This window comes from Pristiophorus japonicus, chromosome 6 (assembly GCF_044704955.1).
Source record: "Pristiophorus japonicus isolate sPriJap1 chromosome 6, sPriJap1.hap1, whole genome shotgun sequence".
Lineage (NCBI taxonomy): Eukaryota > Metazoa > Chordata > Chondrichthyes > Pristiophoridae > Pristiophorus > Pristiophorus japonicus.
The window spans coordinates 261,602,940-261,629,865 of NC_091982.1; the positions used below are offsets into that span (position 1 = coordinate 261,602,940).

The 26,926-nt window shown below is 46.6% G+C and overlaps 2 protein-coding genes and 1 non-coding gene across 4 annotated transcripts; 2 read left to right on the top strand and 1 right to left on the bottom strand.

Moving 5' to 3' along the window:
• Positions 1 to 293: 293 nt before the first annotated feature.
• LOC139266429 (U2 spliceosomal RNA) lies at positions 294 to 490 on the top strand. Its single transcript, XR_011593709.1, has one exon. It is a non-coding gene; the product is annotated as a U2 spliceosomal RNA (small nuclear RNA).
• Positions 491 to 879: 389 nt separating this feature from the next.
• On the bottom strand, positions 880 to 1,675 carry LOC139265478 (protein NCBP2AS2-like). Its single transcript, XM_070882501.1, has one exon. The coding sequence runs from the start codon at positions 1,516 to 1,518 to the stop codon at positions 1,231 to 1,233; it is 288 nt and encodes a 95-aa protein (XP_070738602.1). The 5' UTR covers positions 1,519 to 1,675; the 3' UTR covers positions 880 to 1,230.
• Positions 1,676 to 1,876: 201 nt separating this feature from the next.
• On the top strand, positions 1,877 to 16,106 carry ncbp2 (nuclear cap binding protein subunit 2). 2 transcript variants are annotated; one of them, XM_070883909.1, is made up of 4 exons: positions 1,877 to 2,115; positions 9,841 to 10,022; positions 13,266 to 13,407; positions 15,750 to 16,106. In XM_070883909.1, exons 1-4 carry the CDS (start codon positions 2,041 to 2,043, stop codon positions 15,846 to 15,848), a joined length of 498 nt encoding a protein of 165 aa, XP_070740010.1. In that variant the 5' UTR covers positions 1,877 to 2,040; the 3' UTR covers positions 15,849 to 16,106. The 2 variants fall into 2 exon arrangements, with proteins under 2 accessions (XP_070740010.1, XP_070740011.1); XM_070883910.1 differs by having other exon boundaries at positions 1,878 to 2,115; positions 13,269 to 13,407.
• Positions 16,107 to 26,926: the final 10,820 nt, after the last annotated feature.

Here is a 26,926-nt window from a genome sequence, read left to right on the forward strand (position 1 = left end):
GATAAACATTCCTGTGTAGCGCCTAGGGCCGTTTTTAACTATGTTAAAGGTGCTATATAAATGCAAGTTGTTAAAACAAAAACGATGGATCTTGTTCTTTCAGCACGACTTCTCACCAAAAAAAGTGCTCTTGCATTCGGGGGGTCATAGGTCAAAATACAGGCCTGCAATTTTGCTAAATCACTGTGCCACCAGTATATTGAGGCTACTTTCCTGTGAACTATTGCCTTTTTAAACTAAAAAAAATATATATATATTTAAACACAAATTGAAGCACCATCCAGGTGTGACATTACGCTTCTCGGCCTTTTGGCTAAGATCATGTGTAACTGACCTGACAAGGGAGTAACCATGAACCCAACGTGGTTCTCCCTGGATCAGGAAGGTGGTTCTCCTATGCTTTTTGGAAATAGGAGGTGGGTGGGGTGGCTTGACCCATCCACCTCCACGGAGGTGTGTGGGGGGCCTGACCCATCCACCTCCATGGCACGAACCTGGTATTGCAGTACTTCCAGGGAACGGTGCAGTGGCTCTCGGCCTTTTGGCTAAGAGCATTGGCGCAGAGTGATCCTTGATGTGTGCAAGGTGACCTCTGGCGTTTGTGATTTGACAAAGAATTGGAAAGATTGGCAACGAATAAAATTAAAAATTAAAAATAAAAATTTTCCAAAGGAATTATTTTCCATAATAACGATTTATCCATGCAATAAGGCAAGGACACGACTGACACACTTTTTTTCCCCCCTTTATAACCATTTGACCGACCACAAATCTGACTTCATTGACAAACTGCGCGCGCGCGCGCTCACCAGTATCGCCTTAAATGTATTTAAGTCTCGCTGCATTTAAACGTGCCATTGTAAAACGAATCTGGAACAATTGCAGCAAAACGGGTTTTTATTCCATTCGGAAAATGATCAGATGGATAGTGGACACGGCTCGTCCTGGGCAACTGGAGTCCTGATTTCTGTCACAGAAAACAGGTGCAGGAGTGGGGCAGGCCACTGGGCCCTGCGAGCCTGCACCGCCAATGTCAATAAATTAACATAAATCGCAAAAAGAATTCCGAACTCAGTGAGACTTTACACTGAGAGCCGATGTTTGAAGGGAATGCATCCCATCCCCAGAGAGGCTCAGAGCGGTGCTCCTTACATGGGACATCTTTGCCAAGGGCCTCGTTGTTCCCCCCCGCCGGTCGAGTGGAGGCCCCCGGCGTCCCGCTCCAGTCGGTCACCGCTGTTTCTTCGGCCCTCCCTTCACCTCCTTCAGCCCTTCCTTCACCTCCTTCACCAAGCTGTCCTTCAGGCGGGCCGCCCTCTTGCTCAGCTCGCCCAGGTTGCGGGTCCGCGCGGCCTGCCGGCGGATCAGGCGCTCGGCCGCCTCCCGGCCGCCCAGCTGGAGCCGGGCGATGGCGTAGGCGGTGAGCTGGGCCGCCCGCCGCATCGGCCGCGTCTCCGACAGCTTCTCCACCAGCTGCGCGTTGTTCAGCAGCGTCTGCAGCAGCCTCCGCAGCACCATGGCGGCGGCGGCGGCAACCTCCGTCCGGGCTCCGTCACTGACTGAGGGCCCGCGCTCCGCTCCGCTCCGCTCCGCTGCTCGGCTCTCCAGCCCCGGAACTCCATGGCAACGGGCTCGACCACCTCGGCGATCGGCAGCAGCGGTCCGTCACTTTTACAGCCCCGCGGGGGGGGGGCGCGAAGAGATCGCCTTTTAAAATTATATTTCTGCCATTTTGAGACTCTATTTTTGTTATTATTGCAACAGAATTGTCCGAAGGAATACCGACACCATTCACTTCATGATCTGCGGTTCTGTGTCGGTCATAATCCCCCCCCCAGCCATCCAGCCGGTCTCAGCGCGGAACTATTAGCACGGAGCCGGTGGCCGCACGGACGCCTCAGCCCGCGGCCGGTTTTGGGTCACCCGCCAGGCCGCCGCCGCCGCCGCCTTTTATATTTTTTGCTCCAGTTTTTATTCCTTTTCTGCCGGTCCGCGGCCCCCCCCCTCCCCGACTCCCCGACTCTCCGTCTCTCCGAAACCATGTCTGCGCTGCTCAACGCCCTCAACAGCGACTCTCACGTGGAGCTGAGCCAGTACCGGGACCAGCACTTTCGGGTAATGTGTCCGCGGCCTTCCCGCTCCACCGCCCCACACCCCGGTAACCGGCCGCAATCCTCCGAGTGATCCCCCGGTAACCGGCCGCAGTCCCCCGGTAACCGGCCGCTATCCCCCGAGTGATTCCCCGGTAACCGGCCGCAGTCCCCCGGTAACCGGCCGCAATCCCCCGGTAACCGGCCGCAGTCCCCCGGTAACCGGCCGCTATCCCCCGAGTGATCCCCCGGTAACCGGCCGCAGTCCCCCGGTAACCGGCCGCAATCCCCCGAGTGATTCCCCGGTAACCGGCCGCAATCCCCCGAGTGATTCCCCGGTAACCGGCCGCAATCCAGTGATTCTCCGGTAACCGGCCAGTCACCATCCCACCAGGTGGCAACTGGCCAATCCGGCAAACCAGAATCATTCTGCTACTAATGAGAGGGGACCTCATAGAAACGTTTAAAATTCTGACGGGGTTAGACAGGTTAGATGCAGGAAGAATGTTCCCAATGTTGGGGAAGTCCAGAACCAGGGGTCACAGTCTAAGGATAAGGGGTAAGCCATTTAGGACCGAGATGAGGAGAAACTTCTTCACCCAGAGAGTGGTGAACCTGTGGAATTGTCTACCACAGAAAGTTGTTGAGGCCAATTCACTAAATATATTCAAAAAGGAGTTTGATGTAGTCCTTACTACTCGGGGGATCAAGGGGTATGGCGAGAAAGCAGGAATGGGGTACTGAAGTTGCATGTTCAGCCATGAACTCATTGAATGGCCTACTCCTGCACCTATTTTCTATGTTTCTATTTTTAAAGCAAAATACTGCGGACACTGGAAATCTGAAATGTTAACTCTGAATCTCTCTCTCTACAGATGCTGTCTGACTCGCTTAGTAATTCCAGCATTTTCTGTTTTTATAATCATTCTAGTAACTGGTTAGTAACCATCCAACCAGACGGTAACTGTCCAATCTGGCAGACTATAATCATTCTGGTAACTGGATAATGAACAGCACTCGCGATAGGTCATATCTTGGGGGCACTGACCTGGGTTTGCAGACTGTGTGCCCTGTGTTTAAACCTGAGATTTACTGTTCGCGTCTCTGATTCCAGATAATTCCGTTCCATTTCCTGGGAAAAATATCGAATTCCCCCGCTTCCACAATCTACAGCCATTATACTGGATGGGAGAGGGTTGAACTTAACATTGATCCTGCTATAAATTGGCTATGCTCATTCTTAATTGTGGTGTAGGGATAGCTTTAAGATTTTCTTAATAATGCAACCTGGTTCTCCTTCCTTTTTTCTCTCTTTCCCTCATATTCTTTAAAAGTGGTTCCCAGTCAAGCTTCTGCTAAACCTGTGACAGATTTTTAATGGGCCTGATACGAAGTGCACACGCGCCCGTAGGAGCCACGCAAATTCTGGGTTTAGGTATGCGAAGCGTATGCGCCTAAACCCGGAACTTGCGATCTGTCAAGAATCCGCTTGACAGTGATAGGTTGGGCCAGCCCATGCGATCCCAGTGTCGTGTACGAAGCCCTTATGCCGCTGGGATGCGTGGACCTCTACGCTGGCCTAAGCAAGTCTCCGAACCTCCCGGGTCACCAGGTACTTTCGTAGAAATTTTTGCGGCCGGAGGCATCTGCCCTTGGGAAGCCTCTGACCGCAAATTCTGGGCCATTGTGCAAGGGCATTTAGGGATATGAATCAAAGGCAGGTAAATGGAGTTGAGATACAGATCGGCCATGATCTAATAGAATGGTGGAACAGACACAAGGGTCTGAATGACCTACTTCTGATCCTATGTCCCGAAGTGCTTCACAGATAATTAATTACTTTTGAAAGTGTAGTTTTGTAGGGAAACATACATCGTCTTGGTAGTCTGTCGTATCCAACAAAGACATCGATGGGCTAATCATCAATGGCATGTGTCTTTAAGTGGCTGTATAGGCCAATTCTGAATGCACATAGTGTCTGGCACGTCTGGCAGGCAGTCCTCGTGAGGGTTCGCCACTGGATTTTATTAGCTGCTGTATTCTCGAGATCCTTTGGTCGGATGCCACAGTACTGGAGGTTAGCCTTGATGCAATCTTTGTAGCGCTTGCGGGGGCGCCCCTGGTGTCTTCGACCTTCACAGAGCTCGCCGTGAAGAAGCTGACGAGGGATCCTTGACTCATCCATACGGATGACGTGTCCAGCCCACCGGAACTGGGCTCGCATGATCACTACCTCGATGCTAGTTGATTGTACTCTCTCCAGAACCTCAAAGTTTGACACCCGGTCTTGCCAGCATATGTGGAGTATAGATCTGAGACTGCGCATATGGAAACCTTCCAACTTTTTGATGTGAAGCCTGTAGGGTGTCCAGGTCTCACATTCATAAAGGAGAGATGAGAGAACGACTGCTCTATACACCAACAGTTTAGTTGACAGTCGGATGTGGTGGTGACTCAACACCTTAGTGCGCAAGCGACCGAGTGCCTGGTTGGCTTTACAGATCCTTGCATCAATCTCCTTGTCCAAGGACCCGTCACTTGATATGGTGCTGCCAAGGTACTTGAAGCTGTCCACTGACTTTAGTTGTATACTGCCGATGGAGACTGTGGGAGCAGGTGCTGTGGTGCCAGGAGCAGGCTGATCGAGAACCTTGGTTTTACTAAGGCTGATGGTTAGGCCAAACAATTCTGTTGCCTCAGCAAATTTGCTGAGTATGAATTGTCGGTCACTCTCCTTGTGTGCCATAAGGGCGCAGTCGTCAGCAAAGAGTGCCTCTAGGATGAGTCGTTTCCGTACTTTGGTCCTTGCAGCAAGGCGGCGGAGGTCGAACAGTGAACCATCTAATCGATATTTCAGGTAGACCCCAAACTCCAAGTCTTTTATGGCATAGTTCAAGACACAGGTAAAGAATAGGTTGAACAGAACTGGAGCGAGTACACAACCTTGTTTCACTCCATTTGAGGTGGCAAATGGGGCCATGGTTGTGCCATCTGAGAGCACTTCACCTGTCATGTTGTCATGAAACAGCTCAATGATGTGGACAAACTTCCTTGGGCATCCAAGTTTCGTCAAGATTGACCACAGCACTGCTCTGTTGACAGTATCAAAGGCCTTGGTGAGGTCAATGAACACAGCGTACAGGTCCATGTTCTGCTCAATGAACTTCTCCTGCACTTGTCTGAGTGCAAAGATCATGTCCGCTGTGCTCCGACCAGGTCGAAAGCCACATTGTGTTTCTGTAAGATTTACTTCTGAGACACTAGCTATGAGTCGGTTCAATACTATGCGGGCGATGATCTTCCCAGCAATGGACAGAAGCGATATTCCCCTGTAGTTGCCACAGTCTGCTTTGTTGCCCTTGTTCTTGTAGAGGGAAACTATCATAGTGTCACGGAAGTCCTGTGGCATGTCTTCATCTTCCCAGATGCTAGTTATTATGTCATGAAAGGCCTCGAGAGTTGCTGGGCCTACTGCCTTGTAGATTTCGGCAGGGATTCCATCCTTTCCTGGAGCCTTTCCAGTACTCATCTGGTTGATGGCTTTCTTTACTTTGTCCATGCTGGGAGGAAGATTGAGATCTTCTTTGATAGGTTGCTGGGGTATGGAGTCAAGTGCTTCTTCGTTCACTGTTGAAGGTCGATTAAGAAGATTTCTGAAGTGTTCTCTCCACCTCTCATTTATGCCAGTCCTGTCTTTGATCAAAGTGCTGCCATCTGCTGAAAGGAGTGGAGTAGTGCTGGGTTTTGATGGTCCATAGACTGACTTGATAGCGCTGAAGAATATCTTGGTATTGTGAGTTTCAGCATAATGTTCCACTTCCTCTGCTTTCGTCTGCCACCATTTATCTTGCATCTGGCGAAGGTCTCTGCATGTGTCTGTAGCGATCCCTCTTGGAAATTGAAGAAGGGTCATTTTGCCATTCTAGGTATGCTTTTTTCTTTTCATCCAGCGTCTTGCAGATCTCAACGTTTTTTTCATCGAACCAGTCTTGGTGTACCTTTTTAAGTCCAAAGGTTGTTTTTGCTGAGTCTGTCACCATCTGTTTGAGCTTTGTCCACTTCTGTGTGGTGTTGCCGATGAGCGGTCCGTGAGACATCAGCCTGTTATCGAGGTCATCCTGGAACTGCTCACGGTAGCACTGATGTTTCAGCCTAGCTGTGTTAAAGGCACTTCTGCTCGGTTTTGGACGCTTGCTCTGAAGTGGAGCAGTGTACAGCTGGAGAGTGGATCTGACTAGACGGTGATCTGTCCAGCATTCTGCTCCCCGCATGGCTCTTGTGATCTTTACATCCTTGATGTCTCGCCTTCTTACAATGACATGGTCTATCATGTGCCATTGCTTAAACCTGGGTGCATCCAAGTTGTTTTGTACTTGTCGACCTGCCTGAATAGAGTATTTGTGATAGTCAAGTTGTTCTCCGCGCACATACTCAAGAGGAGGAGGCCATTACTCTTTAATTTTCCTGTGCCGTGCTGTCCAATGACTCCCTTCCAGTGCTTGTTGTCTTTTCCAACTTGTGCGTTGAAATCACCCAGGATGATCAACTTGTCCCCAGCAGGTGTGGACCTGACCAGCCTGTCTAGATCTTCATAGAACCTCTCTTTCATCTCATTAGGGCTTGGAAGGATGGGTGCATAAGCACTTATAATGGTGATGTGGTGCTTGGCATTCAGGGGGAAACGCAGTTTCATAAGTCTTTCGTTAATCCCTTCAGGCAGATTCGGAAACTGTTGCATAAGAGAAGTCTTCACTGCTATGCCAACTCCGTGGATCCTATTCTCATTCTCTGCCTTGCCTTTCCAATAGAAGGTGTAGCCGCTACTTAGTTCACTCACGCAGACCTCCCCTGCAAGTCTTGTCTCGCTCAGAGCCGCTATATCGATGTTATAACGCTGCAGCTCTCTTACAATAAGGGCAGTCCTTCTTTCCGGTCTTGTAGTGTCAGCTCTGTCAAAGAGTGTGCGAACGTTCCATTGTCCGAGAAGAAGTTTTCTTGTGTTATGAAGTTTTCGACTGTTACTATATTTTCGACCGCAGAATAGGTTGAACTGCCAGCCGCGGTATACTGACCAATTAATGGAAGGGCAGGCAATGTTTGGGCCACCTTTTCTAGGCCCCTCCCTTATAAAGGGTGAGCAGTGCTGTCCTAAAGAGGGCTGCTCAGTCACCTGGGGTGCTGCCGGGCTCCTCTGCTGCCCTGGATACAGAGTCGAGCGACCACTTGCCCACAGGCCGCCTGCGGGCAGGTTTGAGGCTCCGACTCCCAGTGATCACCTCCCCCTGTGCATAGATGCTTTTAAAGTGGGAAGGCCGGTGCACAGAGGCGGCCCCACTCTTTCCTCCGCAGAAGGCGGGTTGCAGTGGCCCAAAATTTGGTACAACTGAAGACTTCGTTGGCTGCAGTGGATGGCCATGACGTCTTTCGTGCTCTGCCATGCCCTATACACTCCACAGTGCATTGCTGTTCCACCTTCATGGCCGTTGGATCAGACTTGATCTCCGCCCAATCCACCACAACAGACTTCACATGCTGGGGTGAGCAGGTCCCGAAAGTCACCGAGGGATAATACCCATCGGCTACCCTCATCTGGTTTAGCCGGCCTGTCGAAGCAGTTTACCGGGGTGGGGCCGGGGTGCATGCTACAGCTACTTGGAGCCACAGATGAGAGTTGGATGCCAGGTGGGGGACAAGTCAGAGATGCTACCCCTCCCATACACCCCACAAATAAGGTCCCACAAACAGCAATGAGATAAATGATCAATTAATCTATTTTTGAAACGTAGAAACATAGAAAATAGGTGCAGGAGCAGGCCATTCGACCCTTCGAGCCTGCGCCACCATTCAATATGATCATGGCTGATCATGCAACTTAAGTACCCCACTCCTGCCTTCTCTCTATACCCCTTAATCCCTTCAGCCATAAGGCTCCCTTTTGAATATATCCAACGAACTGGACTCAACCACTTTCTGTGGTAGAGAGTTCCACAAGTTCACAATTCTCTGGGTGAAAAAGTTTCTCCTCATCTCGGTCCTAAATGGCTCGCCCCTTATCCTTAGACTGTGACCCTTGGTTCTGGCCTTCCCCAACATCGGGAATATTCTTCCTGCATCTAGCCTGTCCAATCCCGTTAGAATTTTATATATTCTATGAGATCCCCTCTCATTCTTCTAAATTCCAGTGAATATAAGCCTAGTCAATCCAGTCTATCTTCATATGTCAGTCCTGCCATCCCAGGAATCAGTCTGGTGAACCTTCGCTGCACTCCCTCAATAGCAAGAATGTACTTCCTCAGATTAGGAGACCAAAACTGCACACAATACTCAAAGTGTGGTCTCACCAAGGCCCTATACAACTGCAATAAGACCTTTCTGCTCCTATACTCAAATCCCCTCGCTATGAAGGCTAGCATGCCATTTGCTTTCTTTACTGCCTGCTGTACCTGCATGCCAACCTTCAATGACTGATGTACCATGACACCCAGGTCTCTTTTCACCTCCCCTTTTACTAATCCGCCACTATTCAGACAATCTGCCTTCCTGTGTTTGCCACTAAAGTGGATAACCTCACACTTAATCCACATTATACTGCATCTGCCATGCATTTGCCCACTCACCTAACCTGTCCCAAGTCACCCTGCAGCCTCTTAGCATCCTCCTCACAGCTCACACCGCCACCCAGCTTAGTGTCATCTGCAAACTTGGAGATATTACACTCAATTCCTTCGTCCAAATCATTAATGTATATTGTAAATAGCTGGGGTCCCAGCACTGAACCTTGCAGTACCCCACTAGTCACTGCCTGCCATTCTGAAAAGGACCCATTTATTCCCACTCTCTGCTTCTTGTCTGCCAACCAGTTCTCTATCCACATCAATACATTACCCCCAATCTCAGGTGCCTTAATTCTGCACACTTATCTCTTGTGTGGGACCTTGTCAAAAGCCATTTAAAGTCCAAATACACCACATCCACTGGTTCTCCCTTGTCCACTCTACTAGTTACATCCATTTTGAAGGTGTTGATTGAGGGATAACTCTGCTTTTCCTCATAAAATAGTGCCATGGGATCTTTAACGTTCGTCTGAACAGGTGAGGCCTCAGTTTAATGTCTCGTCTGAAAGATGGCACCTCCAACAAAGCAGCACTCCCTCAGTACTGCTTGAAGAGTCAGCTTGTATTAAGTGCTCAAATCCCTGGTATGGAGCTTGAACACACAAATGTCAGACTCAGAAGTGATACAGCTACCATTAAGCTTAGCTGTTACACTCCACTGCATGTTACCCGCCATGAATTGGATCCCTCATATTCTTTTGAACACTTTATTTAAAAAAAAAAATTTTGCCCACAGTTTGAGAGCTTGATGGCAGAATTAGCAGATAATGGAAGAGAAATTCAACGCCTGCCAATTTCCGAACCGAAATGTACAGCGCGATCTGAACGTGCACCTGAATACTTCGGCCTGTTTTAGACCCCAATTTGCAAATGCAAGGTGTTTAATGCCTGTTTCAGGAGGGCACCTTGCACACCGAGAAGTCACCAGCTTCCACTTATCAGCTGACACACTTTTAGGGGAGCTTGCGCGTGGGGCCTGCAATTCATCTCCCCAATGTTGATTTAACGCTCCAGAAAATAGGCGCAATGTTGAATTTCTCCCCCAATGTCATTCATTAGATTGTAGGTTAGTGCTTCTGTGCAAAATGTATTTTGTTCCTTATGTGCTGATGTAAATTTAAATGTTTGTTCTTCAGGGAAGCCGGTATGAGCAGGACAAACTACTGAGATATAGCTGCACACTCTATGTTGGGAATCTGTCGTTCTACACAACCGAGGAACAGATCTATGAACTCTTCTCAAAAAGCGGAGATGTTAAGAGAATCATCATGGGCTTAGACAAAATCAAGAAAACATCATGTGGATTCTGTTTTGTGGAGTATCTTTTATGTGTGACTAATTTCTAGTTTTTATATCCTCCCCTGCTAAGATTGAGTTTTTAAAATAACAACTGGTTCAATTGTGTATATATATATATATATATATATAAAACTATAGTCTACTGGTATAAAGTATTCTGGCATAGGAACAGGGTAAGCCACTCAGTCCCTCGAACCTGTTCTCCCATTCAATGAGACAATGGTTGTTCTGTATCCTAACTCAATCCACCTGCCTTGGTTCCATATCCCTTAATACCCTTGGCGAGCAAAACTCTATCGATCTCAGATTTAAAATTATTAATTGAGCTGGCATCTACTGCTTTTTGTGGGAGTTTCACACTTCTACCGCACTTTGTGTGAGGAAGTGTTTACTAACTTCTCTCCTGAATGGCTCTGATTTTAAGGTTATGTCTTGTTATCCTGGACTCCCGACTGCGGAAAAGGTTTCTCTCTACCTACCCTATCAATTCCTTTCAAAATCCTATAAACCTCAATCAAATCAGCCTTTGACCTTCTGCATTCCAGGGAATGCAAGCCTAGTTTATGTAATCTCTGATCATAATCTAACTCTTGGAGCCCTGTGAACATTCTGGTGAATCTGCACAGCACTCCTTCCAAGGCCATTATATCCTTTCTAAGTTGTGGTGCCCAGAATTGTATACAGTACTCCAGATGTGGTCTAACCAGGGCTTTGTATTGCTGTAGCAAAATTTTCTCCCCTTTATATTCTAGCCTTCTAGCTATAAAGGCTAACATTCTATTAGCCTTTTTGGGTTTTCTTGTACCTATTACATTTTAGTGATCTGTGCACATGGACCCCATAATTTCTTTGGACTTCCACTGTTCCTAGCTTATCAACATTTGAAAAAAAAACAGATCTATCCTTTCGGTCTAAAATGGGAGATCTCACACTTGCCTGTGTTGAAATCCATCTGTCACAGTTTTGCCCACTCACTTAATCTATCAATGTCTTTTTGTCATTTTATGCTCCTGTGTACACTACTTACTATGCCACCAATCTTTGTGTCATTGGCAAACTTGGATATATGGCTCTCTATTGCGTTATCTAAATCATTAATAAATATAGTGAATATCTGAGGCCCCAGCACAGATCCTTGTGGGACACCACTAGTCACTTCCTTCCAATTTGAGTCATCATCATCATAGGCAGTCCCTCGGAGTCGAGGGTGACTTGCTTCCACTCTAAAAGCGAGTTCTCAGGTGACTGAGGAGTCCAATGCAGGACCTACAGGCTCTGTCACAGGTGGGGCAGGCAGTGGTTGAAGGAAAGGGGAGCCTGGGTTGGCACACGCTCCTTCCGCTGTCTACGCTTGGTTTCTGCTTGTTCTCGGCGATGGGACTCGAGGTGCTCAGCGCCCTCCCTGATGCTCTTCCTCCACTTTGGGCGGTTGTGGGCCAGGGATTCCCAGGAGTTGGTGGGGATGTTGCATTTTATCAAGGAGACTTTGAGGGTGTCCTTCAAGAGTTTCTTCTGCCCACCCGGGGCTCACTTGCCGTGTCGAAATCACCAATTTGAATACATGCTCATTATCCCCACTCTCTTCTAACCAATTTCTTAACCAGGTCAGTAATTTCCCTTCAATTCCATGAGCTTTAATTTTAGCTAACATTCTCTTATGTGGAACCTTATTGAATGCCTTCTGGCGGTCCACATAAACTGCATCCATCAACATTCCCGTGTCCATTACTTTAGTTATTTCCTCAGAAAATGCAATTAGGTTTGTTTGACATGATCTATCCATTACAAATCCACGTTGGCTCTCTCTAATCAGCTCAAATTTCTCAAGTGCTCAGTCACTCCATCCTTAATTATAGAATCCAATAATTTCCCCACAATAGATGACAGGTCTATCATTTCCTAGTTTCGTCTTTCTTAAATAGTGGAGTTAAATTTGCAAAGGGACAATTCCTGAATCGAGAGAGCTTTGGAAGATTATGGCTAAATCATCTGCAATTTCCTCACCTACTTCCTTTAAAACCATGGGGTAGAAACCATCAGGTCCTGGGGATTTATCAGTCTTTAGTGCCATTATTTTTTCTAATACTATTTTCTTGCTTATGTTAACTTTAGGAGTGCCAATAAGTTTTCTATATTTGAGAACATTTTCTGGGGATACTGCCCCACCCACACTTGAGCATCTCCAAGGGTATTTAGAGTAGCATTGGCATGAGCCTGAAAGCAGGTTGCCTGTTTTCCCTTTGTAGGAGGGACCTAATATGGGAGCTATTGGGGTAAAAAGAAGACTTCTCTTCCTCAACGTGGACTCCCTGATAGAAGGAATCGACACCTGCCCATATTGTATAACGACCACGGAATCACTCAGACGAAACCTCAGTTAACCGGTTTTTATTCGAACATGCTCGGGAAGGTTCCGATGAACACTTCTCCGATCAGAGGTTTTACAATTACAATTATACAGTTTCTCGAGGTGTGCGACCCTCCTACAAAACCACCGATTGGCCTACTGCTCAGATGGGCTCTGAGTGATTCTCCCCCACCTGTCCGTCTCCCATCATATGTCACCCTTCTGGAATGTGTTATTCAATTTGCCTCAGTTTCTCATGACGTGTTGATTAACTTTGTTTTCCAGGGTGGTGCCCCTTTATCCCTCTCGCAAGTACTCTAGTCAGAACTACCAGTCAATGCCATTCTTGATCCCATGCTGCTATAATCTATGTTTCCAAACATTTGTGTCCTTGTTCTGTACTGCATATGTATGCTTCCATAAGTCTGTTCATTAACCATCAGGCATTGCTGCTTCCCTCTTAACCCAATGTAAGTGAGTGTATAAGCGTGCTTTACATATCAGTGAGTTATACATAATCGGTCAATATTACAATCCATACTGTAAGACAGAAGAACTGATTCCTCAGAATCTCCAAATACTGATAAGCACTCTTAATCTGGACCATTTTACATGTCAGATCAATTCACTACCTTCAGTATCTCCATTCGTGACCCTCGGTCTGTCTCCACTTGAGTGACCGTTTTTTTTTAATCCCCTTACAGGAGCTTTACCTTGCATGTGTGCTTGCACTATCGATGTAACTCTGAGACTATGTGCAAAAAAGCAGGAAAGTATTCCATTCCTGTATTGATGTGCCTCATCTAGCTACATGGAACAGTTCACCCCAAAACATGGGGAAAAGTTAATTGCTGGTGAATCCCTAACTTTATGCATGTACTTGTTTGAGTGGTGACTTATCTTTAATGATTTAATTCGATATTACACGCGTCTGGAAGCTGAGCAATGCATGAGGTTTATCAATGGAACACGCTTGGATGATCGCATCATCAGAACAGATTGGGATACTGGCTTCAAAGAAGGCAGGCAGTTTGGTCGCGGAAAATCTGGTGGCCAGGTATGTGGTTTCTATATGTTACTGTGCATACAATCTTGTAAAATGAAATTTAAATAAAAACTCAGAAGATCCACACACAATCTTTTCTTAATAATGGAGTGAAAATGTGATCATAATTTTTTAATTTAATTGACCTCTTTTTCATAGTTAGTGTTCTTGTTTCCTTACATTGTAACTGCAATAACAGTCCTGTCATAAAAAGAACGTGTTAAAAGGCAGTACCATGTTGAGGATTTATACCGAGATGAGGAGAAACTTCTTCACCCAGAGAGTGGTGAACCTGTGGAACTCTCTACCACAGAAAGTTGTTGAGGCCAATTCACTGAATATATTCAAAAAGGAGTTAGATGAAGTCCTTACTACTAAGGGGATCAAGGGGTATGGCGAGAAAGCAGGAATGGGGTACTGAAGTTGCATGTTCAGCCATGAACTCATTGAATGGTGGTGCAGGCTCGAAGGGCCGAATAGCCCACTCCTGCACCTATTTTCTATGATTATATGTTTCTATGTTTCTATGATGCACGAAAGCAAAGTTTATCATCATTGTGTCAATCCCAAGAGCATGGTTTTACTTGTGTTTATAACAAGTGCAGTATCGCTGACTTATAGACTGACGGCCATTGTTTCAAAAAAGTAGCAAGTTCCTACAATTGAATCATGATTTGAACTTGTCTGTTATCCTGTAAGAATTGAATTGAAGTGCTATCAAACTATATTACAGGAAATTATTACACTGTTAATTTCAAGAGAATTTTAATTTTCCTTTGTTTAGTACATAAAGAGCAGTGGAAGAATCTGAAGGATTACTGAATTGCAGAGCTAACACTCTCTGGGGATAGTGCCTTGAGATCAGATTTGTGGGAGATAGGTTTGTCTCTGATATTTCCACTATTTTCTTGAGTTTGTGATCTCTAAACTGCTGTCATGGAGGGGCTTTGATTCGGAGACCAAGTACTTCCCCCACAGAGGAATTAAGTTCTCTCCACACGCTCTTGTGCACTTCCTAATAGCTGACTTCGAAGCGACACATATAACTCTGAACAGGTTGGCTACAGGGTTTTGTGTGTATCGATTACTGGGTAAGGAAGAGAACAAAAAAAATAAACTGCTCTCTATGCCGAAGGAGAGATTCTCAATGGCAATTGCTATTCATTCTTACTCTGCTTTATGACTTTATCACAGTCCTTGAAATGAAGGATATGGAATCCCTAAATAATGGAGACAAATGGACATCACTGATAACTAGTTTAACAAAAAAACCTAAAGAATGCTCACCAGCATAATAGGAGCTCAAAATTTTAACTGCTAATCCATGGGCTATTTGGAAGTCAATTTACAGTCTTAAAAAGTTCATGAGAAGTTTATTGTGTGGGGAAGTGAGCATGTATTGGTCACATAATTCATTTCATTGATCACTGGGGCAGTCACACTTATAATTAGGGGTGCACTAACGCATTTGCCTATGTCTAATGGTCTGGTAATTTCAAATCCTGTTTAGTTGGTTTCTGAATTGTTATATTTCGCTGAACTGTCAGTGTTACATTGATAGCCTAACTTGAAGTGGATGGCGAAAAGATTTTGATCCCAAGTTTGCTGAGCTATTTCTGTAACCATTACTCATTCAAGTTAACTTCTATTACAGTGAGAGTTGTTGTGGTGGTCTTCTGTATAAGGCATTGGGTATTCAGTTTGCGTTTAATTATTGAACAGGTTAATCCTGTTGACCCCAGTGTGTCTCTGAATAGCTGAATTGTAAAAACATGACTACCTGTTAACATCTGCAGCTTTTGGTGTGCTCTGCAATCGGTCTCATGACATAGATACATGTAGTATACTTTTAAAAACAAAACTACAACCTGTGTCCCAAAAATAGGTCCAATTTCACCAGTTCTCAGTGAATAACTGTTTGAATGATGAAACTGCTGGGTAATGTTGGTGTTGTCCTAATGTGTATTTGATTGTCGACCTCATTTTTGTGAAGGTGTAGATTTGTAATGTGATCCTGAGCTTGCAGTTACTAAGGTTTAGGTGACTGGTGAGAAATACTGTATTGGTCGCCAATCTTGTTGGTCAATTCTCCATAATCAGGAGAATCAGAAGACATGCGAGGAGTAGAATAAGGGGAATGCTGCCATGCCTGCATGGTTGGAGCACAGAATAGCTCTTTTGTGAGCAAGTTGTTTTATTCAGATTTTTAACTTGTATTCAGTGTACTGGTCAATAATGTATGCCCATACAGTAATAGGTGGCAGAGAAGGCAAGAGAGAATTCGCCTCTTCTGTATCTGATAGCCCAACGGGCAACATGCAGTGTTATTTTCTCGTATGTTTGCTTTCTTGCAGGTACGTGATGAATATAGGACCGACTATGATGCTGGCAGAGGCGGGTTTGGAAAACTGGTCCAGATGCAGAGAGTCCCAGAACCAAGACAGAAATTCTAGAGTTTACAATGGCTTTACCTACACATTTCAGATAATGAAGTTGGACCCTTCATAGAAGTCTGGGGTTGAAATATGCTGTTCACATTTTAATATCTATAGCTTTGTGCTGTTCATTCTTTTATAGGCTCAATGAGCTCGCTCTTTATTTTTGGAAAAAAAGTGCCCAGCTTCTGAGGTGAAATCATTGTGTCAATTTTGATTCCTTCTAAGTTATAATTTTTGTATCAATCCTAAATAAAAAATTGAAGAAAAATCTAATCTTTTAAGTTGTCTTTGTAGAATTATTTGTAACCTCCAAACTGTGCCATAGTCAACTGATGCAAAAGAAGTTTCTAGTTTTGTGTGCAGTTTCTTGTTACTTAATTGCTATTTCTGTCTTATGAACTGAACTACTTATATTTCTGAAGCCTCCAAACTTGGCCATTCTTGATGCTGACTGTTAGCATTCAGGTCTGCCTTGGATACCTTCTTCGGTTCAATGGCGTCAGTCCCACCCTTAAGTGAATCCCAAACTCCTTTTGTGCCATAGTTGAGACTCTTTGCCCGATATCTACTTGTACAATAATGTGACCCGGGGATGTAACAATGCCTCTGCTTCGACATATGAACTGGAATTTGTGCCTCGAGCACATGCCATCACATATGCTACTCCAATCAAACGTGGACCGAGAGACACTTAGTAGGATGAGGCCATATATAATTAATCGTTATGCTGCTTTTTTAAAAATACGCAGCTGGTAAGCATATCAAGCAACAGCTATGATTCAGCTCTCAATTCAATGAGTAAAACTTATCTTTATGTAATAGTCCACAGCACGCTGTACTATCCCACGTCGTTGGGTAGTCTTGCTTGAATTAAACAAAATAACTTCTAATGTTTCTCCTGCATCGTAATTTTCCTGTAGCTTTGAACCTGATTGATCAGAATCTGCCCTGGCAGTTTTTCTTTTTTTTTAAATGACTGTCCCTGAACATGGGTTTTTCTCTCTTCTTAAATCTGACTCCAGGAAGCAGACTGTCCTGCTCACTACCTCTGCTGAGCCCAAATGAATTGAGTCATCGCAACCAAAATCTGTGTGAAAAATCCAAACCAGCTTTCATTCTCTAATTTTTCAACCACATCTTCCAGCCCTGCTAACTCTGTGAATTAACCCCTCCACATTTTCGTTTCACTCAATCGTAACATTTTTAACAACCTTGTGGCATAAACTCAAATCCCCAAAAGTGACATGGACACTGGGTTCTGCTCAAATCACCACATCTCATCACTCACCTACCAATCTCTTATCAATCAGGACCCATACCTAACACTCATATGCTTCACCTCACGCACACATTTAGCACTGTTGCAAGCCTCACACACACATCTCTCAGCTTGCGCACACTGCCAACTATTTAACAATGACAACCACATCACCCAAACATATTGCATGACACTCACTCACATTCTTCCCTCACTCTTGCAGGCTAAGGTGGTGCACAATTAGAGGCAGCAGGACCTAACTGGAGGGGGGAAGAGACACGCCTGCATGCTCTAAGCCCCTTGAAGGAGACGGTGCTGGTTATTATTGGAAGGGCCATTGCTGGGGACATGGCCAGTGGTGGGGCTGAATCTGTTGAAGATGGCGGTATCCTCATACTTAATCCTCCTCCTTTCATTCCACAATTTCTTCTGACTTACAAGCTGCACCTCCCCACTCTCCCCTCACCACAACCTTATTCTTGTGTCATTTTCTTTCAGATACCCAAGAAGTGCAACCTGGTCAGGCAGTGGAGGAAGACCAAACAGAGAGTGATGATGAAGACACGTCATCGCTTGATTTCACACTCTCAGCCACCAGCTCAGATACTGACACTGCTCGTATCTTCGAGGTTAGCATAGAGGCGGGATATGCACATGGTGAGACACCGGGCACAAGTGCGCTGCAGCAAGGGCAGGGGGGCAAAGATAGTGCAGGTGCCAGCTTACCGGAGGGTGAGGTCGCACACGGGTTATGCTGCGGAGGACTCAGATGAGGACTTTGATGAGCCAGGCTATGGAAGAAGGCTGACGAGTGTACACACCAAAATGTTTGGGGCATTGAAAAGTCTGTGATCAATGTACTGTATATGGCACATGTCTCTGAGCCATACAGGAGGGCGGGTATTACTACAGCCCTGTGGACCATGAGCTTGGTGGCAGATTTGAGGGCCTGATCCTCGAACACTCTTCCTTAGGTGGCCAAAGGCTGCACTGGCGCACTGGAGGCGGTGTTGAATCTCGTCGTCAATGTCTGTCCTTGTTGATGAGAGGCTCCCGAGGTATGGGAAATGGTCCACGTTGTCCAGGGCCGTGCCGTGGATCTTGATGACTGGGAGGGCAGTGCTATGTGGTGGGGACAGGTTGGTGGTGGACCTTTGGCTTACGGATGTTTATTGTAAGGCCTATGCTTTCGTACGCCTCAAGGAAGATGTTGACTATGACTTGGAGTTCAGCCTCTGTGCACAGACGCAGGCGTCGTCCGTGTACTGTAGCTCGACAACAGATGTTGGGACAATCTTGGACCTGGCCTGGAGACGACGAAGGTTGAACAGGTTCCCACTGGTTCTGTAGTTTAGTTCCACTCCAGTGGGAGCTTGTTGAGTGTGAGGTGGAGCATGGCAGTGAGGAAGATTGAGAAGAGGGTTGGCGCAGTGATGCAGTCCTGTTTGACCCCAGTCTGGACGCGGATCATGTACAGTAGACGCCTCAAATCGCTGGAGAAATACCACCAACGATGCCTCCGCAAGATCCTGCAAATTCCCTGGGAGGACAGACACAGCAATGTTAGCGTCCTCGACCAGGCCAACATCCCCAGCATAGAAGCACTGACCACACGCGAGCAGCTCTGCTGGTAAGGCCACATTGTTCGCATGCCTGACACAAGACTCCCAAAGCAAGCGCTCTACTCGGAATTCCCCATCACGGCAAACAAGCCAAAGGTGGGCAGAGGAAACGTTTCAAGGACACCCTCAAAGCCTCCTTGATAAAATGCAACATCCCCACCGACACCTGGGAGTCCCTGGCCAAAGACCACCCTAAGTGGAGGAAATACATCCGGGAGGGCGCTGAGCACCTCGAGTCTCATCGCTGAGAGCATGCAGAAACCAAGCGCAGGCAGCAGAAGGAGCGTGCGGCAAACCAGTCCCACCCTCCCTTTTCCTCAACGACTGTCCCACCTGTGACAGGGACTGTGGTTCCCGTATTGGACTGTACAGCCACCTAAGGACTCATTTCCCCCACTTAGGGCGGTCTTTGGCCAGGTGCCGGTGGGGATGTTGCATTTTATCAAGGAGGCTTTGAGGGTGTCTTTGAAACGTTTCCGAGTGACTGCCTATGATGATGATCAATGTCAAGGAGCATGGAGGAGTCCGGCACCAACTTGACACAGGGCCTTGTGCAGAGCTTGGACCCGATCCTCTTCAGCATTGAACTGATGGCCAACTCCATCAACACACTAGTGGACCCAACCATGATGGCCGATGTCTCCACTTCCATTGCAGCACAAGCAGCTTCCACCAAATGTCTGAATGCTGTAGACAAAGTTTTGGTCTCCTAACTTGAGGAAGGACATTCTTGCTATTGAGGGAGTGCAGTGAAGGTTCACCAGACTGATTCCCGGGATGGCAGGACTGACCTATCAATAAAGACTGGATCAACTGGGCTTGTATTCACTGGAGTTCAGAAGAATGAGAGGGGATCTCACAGAAACGTTTAAAATTCTGATGGGTTGAGACAGGTTTGATGCAGGAAGAATGTTCCCAATGTTGGGGAAGTCCAGAACCAGGGGTCACAGTCTAAGGATAAGGGATAAGCCATTTAGGACCGAGATGAGGAGAAACTTCTTCACCCAGAGAGTAGTGAACCTGTGGAATTCTCTACCACAGAAAGTTGTTGAGGCCAATTCACTAAATATATTCAAAAAGGAGTTAGATGTAGTCCTTACTACTAGGGGGATCAAGGGGTATGGCGAGAAAGCAGGAATGGGGTACTGAAGTTGCATGTTCAGCCATGAACTCATTGAATGGCGGTGCAGGCTCGAAGGGCCGAATGGCCTACTCCTGCACCTATTTTCTATGTTTCTATGACAATCAGGGCAGGAATGTTGAGTACAGTGGCATATTCACCGACATCCTGATGTGTGCATCGCCCCAACCCCGTCACTCTGCCTTCTCAAGCTTATCCCAGCCTTCTCCCTGTAGCTGCACAAGTCACGCCTTTATAGGCCTCTGCTGATCCCCGGACTCACCAACCGCTTAAATCGCTTCCTGCATCTAACCTGTCTAAACCCATCAGAATTTTAAATGTTTCTATGAGGTCCCCTCTCATTCTTCTGAACTCCAGTGAATACAAGCCCAGTTGATCCAGTCTTTCTTGATCGGTCAGTCCCACCATCCCGGGAATCAGTCTGGTGAATCTTCGCTGCACTCCCTCAATAGCAAGAATGTCCTTCCTCAAGTTAGGAGACCAAAACTGTACACAATACTCCAGGTGTGGCCTCACCAAGGCCCTGTACAACTGTAGCAATACCTTCCTGCCCCTGTACTCAAATCCCCTCGCTATGAAAGCCAACATGCCATTTGCTTTCTTAACCGCCTGCTGTACCTGCATGCCAACCTTCAATGACCGATGTACCATGACACCCAGGTCTCGTTGCACCTTCCCTTTTCCTAATATGTCACCATTCAGATAATAGTCTGTCTCTCTGTTTTTACCACCAAAGTGGATAACCTCACATTTATCCACATTATACTTCATCTGCCATTCATTTGCCCACTCACCTAACCTATCCAAGTCACTCTGCAGCCTCATAGCATCCACCTCGCAGCTCACACTGCCACCCAACTTAGTGTCATCCGCAAATTTGGAGATACTACATTTAATCCCCTCGTCTAAATCATTAATGTACAATGTAAACAGCTGGGGCCCCAGCATAGAACCTTGCGGTACACCACTAGTCACTGCCTGCCATTCTGAAAAGTCCCCATTTACTCCTACTCTTTGCTTCCTGTCTGACAAACAGTTCTCAATCCATGTCAGCACACTACCCCCAATCCCATGTGCTTTAACTTTGCACATTAATCTCTTGTGTGGGACCTTGTCGAAAGCCTTCTGAAAGTCCAAATATGCCACGTCAACTGGTTCTCCCTTGTCCACTCTACTGGAAACATCCTCAAAAAATTCCAGAAGATTTGTCAAGCATGATTTCCCTTTCACAAATCCATGCTGACTTGGACCTATCATATCACCTCTTTCCAAATGCACTGCTATGACCTCCTTAATAATTGATTCCATCATTTTACCCACTACCGATGTCAGGCTGACCGGTCTATAATTCCCTGTTATCTCTCTCCCTCCTTTTTTAAAAAGTGGGGTTACATTGGCTACCCTCCACTCCATAGGAACTGATCCAGAGTCAATGGAATGTTGGAAAATGACTGTCAATGCATCCACTATTTCCAAGGCCACCTCCTTAAGTACTCTGGGATGCAGTCCATCAGGCCCTGGGGATTTATCGGCCTTCAATCCCATCAATTTCCCAACTAATAAGGATTTCCCTCAGTTGCTCCTCCTTACTAGACCCTCCGACCCCTTTTATATCCGGAAGGTTGTTTGTGTCCTCCTTAGTGAATACCGAACCAAAGTACTTGTTCAATTGGTCCGCCATTTCTTTGTTCCCCGTTATGACTTCCCCTGATTCTGACTGCAGGGGACCTATGTTTGTCTTTACTAACCTTTTTCTCTTTACATACCTATAGAAACTTTTGCAATCCGCCTTAATGTTCCCTGCAAGCTTCTTCTCGTATTCCATTTTCCCTGCCCTAATCAAACCCTTTGTCCTCCTCTGCTGAGTTCTAAATTTCTCCCAGTCCCCGGGTTCGCTGCTATTTCTGGCCAATTTGTATGCCACTTCCTTGGCTTTAATACTATCCCTGATTTCCCTTGATAGCCACGGTTGAGCCACCTTCCCTTTTTTATTTTTACGCCAGACAGGAATGTACAATTGTTGTAATTCATCCATGCGGTCTCTAAATGTCTGCCATTGCCCATCCACAGTCAACCCCTGAAGTATCATTCGCCAATCTATCCTACCAATTCACGCCTCATACCTTCAAAGTTACCCTTCTTTAAGTTCTGGACCATGGTCTCTAAATTAACTGTTTCATTCTCCATCCTAATGCAGAATTCCACCATATTATGGTCACTCTTCCCCAAGGGGCCTCACACAACGGTATTGCTAATTAATCCTCTCTCATTACACAACACCCAGTCTAAGATGGCCTCCCCCCTAGTTGGTTCCTCAACATATTGGTCTAGAAAACCATCCCTTATGCACTCCAGGAAATCCTCCTCCACTGTATTGCTTCTAGTTTGGCTAGCCCAATCTATGTGCATATTAAAGTCACCCATGATAACTGCTGCACCTTTATTGCATACACCCCTAATTTCCTGTTTGATGCCCTCCCCAACATCACTACTACTGTTTGGAGGTCTGTACACAACTCCCACTAACGTTTTTTGCCCTTTGGTGTTCTGCAGCTCGACCCATATCGATTCCACATCATCCAAGCTAATGTCTTTCCTAACTATTGCATTAATCTCCTCTTTAACCAGCAATGCTGCCCCACCTCCTTTTCCTTTTATTCTATCCTTCCTGAATGTTGAATACCCCTGGATGTTGAGTTCCCAGCCCTGATCATCCTGGAGCCACGTCTCCGTAATCCCAATCACATCATATTTGTTAACATCTATTTGCACAGTTAATTCATCCACCTTATTGCGGATACTCCTTGCATTAAGACACAAAGCCTTCAGGCCTGTTTTTTTAACACCCTTTGTCCTTTTAGAACTTTGCTGTACAGTGGCCCTTTTTGTTCTTTGCCTTGGGTTTCTCTGCCCTCCACTTTTCCTCATCTCCTTTCTGTCTTTTGCTTTTGCCTCCTTTTTGTCTCCCTCTGTCCCCCTGCATTGGTTCCCATCCCCCTGCCATATTAGTTTAACTCCTCCCCAACAGCACTAGCAAACACTCCCCCTCGGACATTGGTTCCGGTCCTGCCCAGATGCAGACCGTCCGGATTGTACTGGTCCCACCTCCCCCAGAACCGGTTCCAATGCCCCAAGAATTTGAATCCCTCCCTGCTGCACCACTGCTCAAGCCACGTATTCATCTGTGCTATCCTGCGATTCCTACTCTGACTAGCACGTGGCACTGGTAGCAATCCCGAGATTACTACTTTTGAGGTCCTACTTTTTAATTTAGCTCCTAGCTCCTTAAATTCGTTTCGTAGGATCTCATTCCTTTTTTTACCTATGTCGTTGGTACCAATGTGCACCACGACAACTGGCTGTTCTCCCTCCCATTTCAGAATGTCCTGCACCCGCTCCGAGACATCCTTGACCCTTGCACCAGGGAGGCAACATAGCATCTTGGAGTCTCGGTTGCGGCCGCAGAAATGCCTATCTGTTCCCCTCACCATTGAATCCCCTATCACTATCGCTCTCCCACTCTTTTTCCTGCCCTCCTGTGCAGCAGAGCCAGCCACGGTGCCATGAACTTGGCTGCTGCTGCCCTCCCCTGATGAGTCATCCCCCCCCAACAGTACTCAAAGTGGTGTATCTGTTTTGCAGGGGGATGACCACAGGGGACCCCTGCACTACCTTCCTTGCACTACTCTTCCTGCTGGTCTTCCATTCCCTATCTGGCTGTGGACCCTTCTCCTGCGGTAAGACCAACTCACTACACGTGATACTCACGTCATTCTCAGCATCATGGATGCTCCAGAGTGAATCCACCCTCAGCTCCAATTCCGCAACGCGGACCGTCAGGAGCTCGAGGCGGATCTTCCCGCACACGTAGTTGTCAGGGACACCGGAAGTGTCCCTGAGTTCCCACATGGTACAGGAGGAGCATAACACCCGACCGAGCTCTCCTGCCATGACTTAACCCTTAGATACACTTAAATTGGCAACAACAATGTTAAAAGTTACTGACTAATGTAGAAAGAAAAAGAAAAACTACTCACCAATCACCAGCCAGTCATTTACCCCCTAGGCTGTGACGTCACCTTTCTGTTTCTTTCTACTTTTTTGCCTTCTCCCTGTAGCTGTACAAGTCACGCCTTTATAGGCCGCTGCTGATGCCCGGACTCACGCCTCACCAACGAACTCCCGACGCCTCTCGCGGCCTTTATAGGCCTCTGCTGATCTCCGGACTCACGCCTCACCAACGAACTCCCGACGCCTCTCGCGGCCTTTATAGGCCTCTGCTGATCTCCGGACTCACGCCTCACCAACGAACTCCCAATGCCTCTCGCGACCTTTTATAGGCCTCTGCTGATCTCCGGACTCACGCCTCACCAACGAACTCCCGACGCCTCTCGCGGCCTTTATAGGCCTCTGCTAATCCCCGGACTCACGCCTCACCAACCGCTTAAATCGCTTCCTGCATTTTACCTGGCAGCATGGAACCACGCTTCTGCTGTTGACCTCTTGTGCCACCTCCAACCATGCCTTCTCGGTGGCACGAGCTGACTTCTTCCTCCAGTTGCTAGGGAACAGTATATCCCTCTGGATCCTCACAGCCCCCAGCAGCACATCCAGGGAAGCAGCCTTTGATGTTCTACTTTCCATGGGAAGACTTGTTTCTCTCCTTCCCAACTCCAACAGCTTCAATTTGCATGTTTGGTATATCTCTTTAAATACTGGAGTTGAAATTAGTCATACGGATCATCATCACGCTAGGAATGGTCAGGGAAGCCCTGAAATCATATGTTAATGCAGTAGGCTAGGTTAAAAAGCCATTGACAGACACGCTGCACTTCCAGGTTTCATGCATGCTATCAGACCCCTTCACTAAAAATATTGTAACCTGGTGTTTATTTTCCACCCCGGCTGAGTTTACAGCCACATTTGTTAGTGCTGTTAAATCCATAATTGTTTCTAATTCCCAGTTTATTATCCACACTCTAAGCATCGCAACACAATGCAGTTTTTGTATTTAACACTACTTTGTCCAAATTAACAACCTTTTCCTGTTTATAACTGGTCAATTTGATTCTCCTCTTCTCCCTTTGTTCCTTGTGTCCTTTTTACTACTTAAAAAAAATTGTATATTTATCTCATTTATTTCTACCTTCTCTAATTACTCTTTCTGATAGCTTTTATTTTCCCTCCCGTCCTTCCTAGTTTAAATGACTGCTCACTTCCCTTTTTATCTGCTTTGCCAGTTCATTAGCTCCCTTTCTGTTCAGACATTGTCTATCCTTGTGAACCAGCTTCCAGCTTCCCCAGAACTCATACCAATGCCTCATAAAACAGAACCCCTCTTCCTGACACCCCATCAGCCATGTATTGTGCTCCCTAATATTCCTATCCTTCCAATTCTAGCATGTGGCTGGGGGTGTAATCCAGAGATGCCCACATTTACAGCCCTACTCCTCAGTCCTTCCTATGTCATCCACATGGGAGCCAATGACTGGCTAGCTTCTCCCACCCTCTGCAATCTTTTCCAATGTCTCCAAAATGTCCCTTACGGTGGCACTTAGGAGACAACAGAACAGGTGAGACGCTCGGTCCATGTGGCTCAATACAATGTCTGAGGTTGGTGCTTCTTCAGGGGACTGAGCCCAAAATGTTACTCTTTTGTCACGGTGTTACAGTTAGTAACCCAGCAAATGTAGACCCAGCTTTTGGGTCACAAGGGTAGTTGGCCCATGAATGACATGACCCAGGCCCATGGAAGGTGGTAGTCTTGCCAGTAAGGATTGCAGGATCTTGGTTCCAATGCAACAAGAACTTGTATTTATATAGCGCCTTTAACGTAGTAAAATGTTCCAAGGCGCTTCACAGGAGTGTTATAAAACAAAACAAATAAATTTGACACTGTGCCAGATAAGAAATTACAGATGTCCAAAAGCGTGGTCAAGGAGGAAAGAGAGGTAGAGAAACAGAGAGGTTTAGGGACGGAATTCAAGCTTGGGGACCAGGCAGCTGAAGGCACGGCCACCGATGGTTAAGCAGTTATAATCAGGGATGCTCGAGAGGGCAGAATTTGAGGAACGCAGATATCTTTGGGGTGGGGGGCTGGGTTGTGAGGCTGAAGGAGATTTTGAGCTAGGGAGGGGCAAGGCCCTGGAGGGATTTGTAAACAAGGGTGAGAATTTTGAAATTGAGGAATTGCTTAGCCGGGAGCCAATGTAGGTCAGCGAGCACAGGGGTGATAGGTCAGCAGGAATTGGTGCGAGTTGGGACACAGGCTGCTGAGTTTTAGATGAACTCAAGTTTACATAGGATAGAATGTAGGCGGCCAGTCAGGGGTGCGTTGGAGTAGTCCAGTCGAGAGGTAACAAAGGCATTGATGAGGGTTTCAGTAGCAGATGAGCTGAGGCAAGGGTGGATACAGGTAATGTTAGCGGTTTTAGCTATGTGGCCGGAAGTTCATTTCAGGGTCAATTATGACAACTAGGTTGCGAACAGTCTGGCTCAGCCTCAGACAGACAGCAGTTTGTGGCGGGGACCAAAGACAATAGCTTCGGTCTTCCCAATATTTAATTGGAAGAACATTTCTGCTCATCCAGCACTGGATGTCGGACACGCAGTCTGACAATTTTGCAGTCAAGAGAACTGATGGTGAGTTAGAGAGTTGGGTGTCGTCAGCAGGCATGTGGAAACTGATGCCAATTTCCCGAAGGTTGTCACCAAGGGCAGCATATAGTTGAGAAATAGGAGGGGGCCAAGGATAGATCCTTGGCAGACACCAGAGGTAACGATGCAGGAGTGGGAAGAGCAGCCACTGCAAGTGATTTTCTGGCTACGATTAAATAGATAAGAATGGAACCAGGAGAGTGCAATCCCACCCAGCTGGACAATGGTGGATAGACCTCGGAGGAGGATGGAGTGGTCAAACGTATCAAAGGCTGCAGACAGGTCAAGAAGGACGAGGAGGGATAGTTTACCTTTGTCACAGTCACAAAAGATGTCATTTGTGACTTTGACGAGAGATGTTTCGGTGCTGTGGCAGGGACGGAAACCAGATTGAAGGGATTCAAACATGGAATTT

Bases quoted from the DNA above. Each gene is read 5' to 3' on its own strand.
- LOC139265478 (XM_070882501.1), bottom strand. From the start codon at position 1,518: ATGGTGCTGCGGAGGCTGCTGCAGACGCTGCTGAACAACGCGCAGCTG.
- ncbp2 (XM_070883909.1), top strand. From the start codon at position 2,041: ATGTCTGCGCTGCTCAACGCCCTCAACAGCGACTCTCACGTGGAGCTG. The intron at 2,116-9,840 runs GTAATGTGTCCG...TTTGTTCTTCAG, and splicing joins ACCGGGACCAGCACTTTCGG to GGAAGCCGGTATGAGCAGGA. The intron at 13,408-15,749 runs GTATGTGGTTTC...GCTTTCTTGCAG, and splicing joins GCGGAAAATCTGGTGGCCAG to GTACGTGATGAATATAGGAC.